We start from the raw sequence: 2,758 nt of genomic DNA, 5'->3' as shown, positions 1-2,758 counted from the left end.
AAGAAAGAAAAAGAAGGAAAGAAAAGGGAAGGAGAAGAGAAAAAAGAAAGAAAGAAGAAGAAAAGGAAAGGAGAAGAAAAGAAAGAAAGAAGGAAAGAAAAGGAAAGGAGAAGAGAAAAAAAAGAAGAAGAAGAGGAAGGAAGGAAAAAAAGAAGAAAAGAAAAGATAATTTTTTATAAATTTAAAATATTTGTGTATTTAAAATTTATGTTATGTACATTATAGTTATTTTATTATTTTGTTTAGCATATATATTTTATGAAATATATTTAGAATGAAAAAATAATTGTATGTACATTGTATGTTGAATAGGAATTTTTTATGAAATTTACTTAGAATTTGAAATTTAAATTTTAGGAAAATAGCATTAAAAGTAAAATGACAAAGAAGTATGTTTAAGAAAACATAAAATACAAAAAGAAAATACGGAATTGTATATTTATCGAAAATAATAAAATGCGAATAAAAATGTGAAATATGTACATGTAATAAATTTCAAACATAATAAACTGAAATAATGTAAAATTATAAAATAAGAAATTACGATATTTTAAAAATAATAAAATGCGGATAAAAAATACGAACAAATGGCAAGTAAGAGTGTATTAGTAAATTTGTTTGAAAAATTCAGAAATAAGATATACAAATAATTGAAACAAAATGTCTTGAAATAATATAAAATAATAAAATACGAAAATAATATATTTTTCTTGAAAGTAAAAAATCGGAAAATAATAATACGACCAAAGGCGGGGAAAGGGTTTATTTCGGTTTTTACCAAAATATTACAAAAAATAAAAAATACGAAAATATTATAAACTTTTTTACCGAATAATGAGTTTTTACAAAATATTAAAAAATAAAAATAACCAAAATGTTATAAGTTTTTTTATTTACCAAAATATATTTTTTATTTACCAAAATATATAAAAAAACCGCAAAAAAAGGGTAATGGAGGAATAAAAAATACGAACAAATGGTCAAGTAAGAGTGTATTAGTAATTTTTTAAAAATTCAGAAATAAGTTATACAACTAATTGAAACAAAATGTCTTGAAATAATGTAAAATAATAAAATACGAGAATAATATATTTTTATTTAAAGTAATAAAATCGAGAAAATAATACGAGCAAAGGGCAAGGGTAAGGGCTATTTTTTTACGAAAATTAATTTAAATAACACACTAGATTAATAAAATTCAAAATTATGCACTGAAATAATGTAAAATTATAAATTTAGAAATTATGATATTTTTTAAAGGAATAAAATGCGGAGAAAAATACGAAGCGATATTAGACACATATCTAATGCGGCTAATAAATTTAGAAATTATAAATTTAGAAATTATGATATTTTTTTACTAACTTTTTTTTCAACTTGCAGGCATCGCAATGGCTCGATTGATTCGAAGCGATGTTAGACACATATCTGATGCGGCTAATAACGCGGTATGATTTATTATTTGTTAATTAAGAGTTCTATTTATTTAAAAAGGATATATGCAGTATATACAAATAAATTATGTTATCGTAATATTGTTTCTGTAATTTAACACTATCAGGACTCGTTCCGAGTATTAAGGGGCCGTGTGAGTGTTTTAAAGATAGCTCCGGATGATCGATTGCTGCCGTACCTGGAGCTAGCCGGATTTGGGTCAGTAGCATTAATCCGGTCCTCGAACTTGCACTTTGATTTATTATCTGCGCTAGTGGAGCGGTGGCGTCCGGAGACCCATACTTTCTATTTTCCGTGCAGGGAGTGCACGGTAACCTTGGAGGATGTTGCAGTGCAGCTTGGGCTCCCAATTGACGGGAGTCCCGTAACGGGAGTATCGTCATTCACCGATCCGGCTACAGTTTGCTATCAACTCCTAGGAGAGTCGCTAGAGGACGGCGACAAATATTTTTCCGGCATCAAATTTACATGGCTAAAAGCCAAAATTAGACAATTATCAGCGACCGCCACTGAAGGTGAGTTGATGTGCATTGCTCGAGCGTACATCATGCATATGATAGGGGCAGCACTCATGCCTGATGCAAACGGCAACAGTGTGCATTTGTCGTACCTGCCCCTGCTAGCTGATTTATCCACTGCCAGGTCGTATAGCTGGGGTTCCGCCGTTCTAGCAACGCTCTACCGGGAGCTTTGTCGGGCGACAGAGCCGCAGGTTAAAGACATCAGCGGATGCCTCATACTGCTGCAGTCGTGGGCGCTTTATCGGATGCCATTTTTGGCACGCGTTAGTCACCAACCCTATCTGTATCCACTGCCTTCCAACACTCCCCGACATATATTGCCGGAGTAGACACGGAGACTTTATAATCCACCGATATCTTCATGTCGTACCGTTTAATGGCATATACGCACTCTTCTTTACAGCTGAATCTCTAGCCTATGAATAACTCATCATCATCAGATGTTACGGCCAGCCCGTGACAATGAACTATTTCGGTACTCGAAACTCGCCTACATCTGTTGCGTCGGGGTCTATGAGCGACATGTGTGGCCCAGGATTATTGTGTATCAAAATACGCCGCATCTGCTCCCCGACCAAAGAAGCGTTAATGCCCTCATCGTTGTTGACATCTTCATCGTCAATATCATCAAGTACATCGTCCACATCGGGATCACCATCACTATCGACCTCTTCATCCCAATGATCGCCACCACCTTCTTCTTCGCCACCCCCTTCTTCTTCACCACCAACCATGTCAACATCGGGTGTAATATTCAGGTCGATACCGATCCCACCCATAGT

The 2,758-nt window shown here is 33.9% G+C and overlaps 1 protein-coding gene across 1 annotated transcript; it reads left to right on the top strand.

Moving 5' to 3' along the window:
* Positions 1 to 1,391: 1,391 nt before the first annotated feature.
* On the top strand, positions 1,392 to 2,305 carry LOC105797449 (protein MAINTENANCE OF MERISTEMS-like). The gene is made up of 2 exons (XM_052621151.1): positions 1,392 to 1,448; positions 1,562 to 2,305. Exons 1-2 carry the CDS (start codon positions 1,392 to 1,394, stop codon positions 2,303 to 2,305), a joined length of 801 nt encoding a protein of 266 aa, XP_052477111.1.
* Positions 2,306 to 2,758: the final 453 nt, after the last annotated feature.

The sequence above is a fragment of the Gossypium raimondii genome, chromosome 9 (genome assembly GCF_025698545.1).
Source record: "Gossypium raimondii isolate GPD5lz chromosome 9, ASM2569854v1, whole genome shotgun sequence".
Lineage (NCBI taxonomy): Eukaryota > Viridiplantae > Streptophyta > Magnoliopsida > Malvales > Malvaceae > Gossypium > Gossypium raimondii.
The sequence above is the reverse complement of the archived record's forward strand: the minus strand, read 5'-3'. Positions and strand labels throughout refer to the sequence as shown.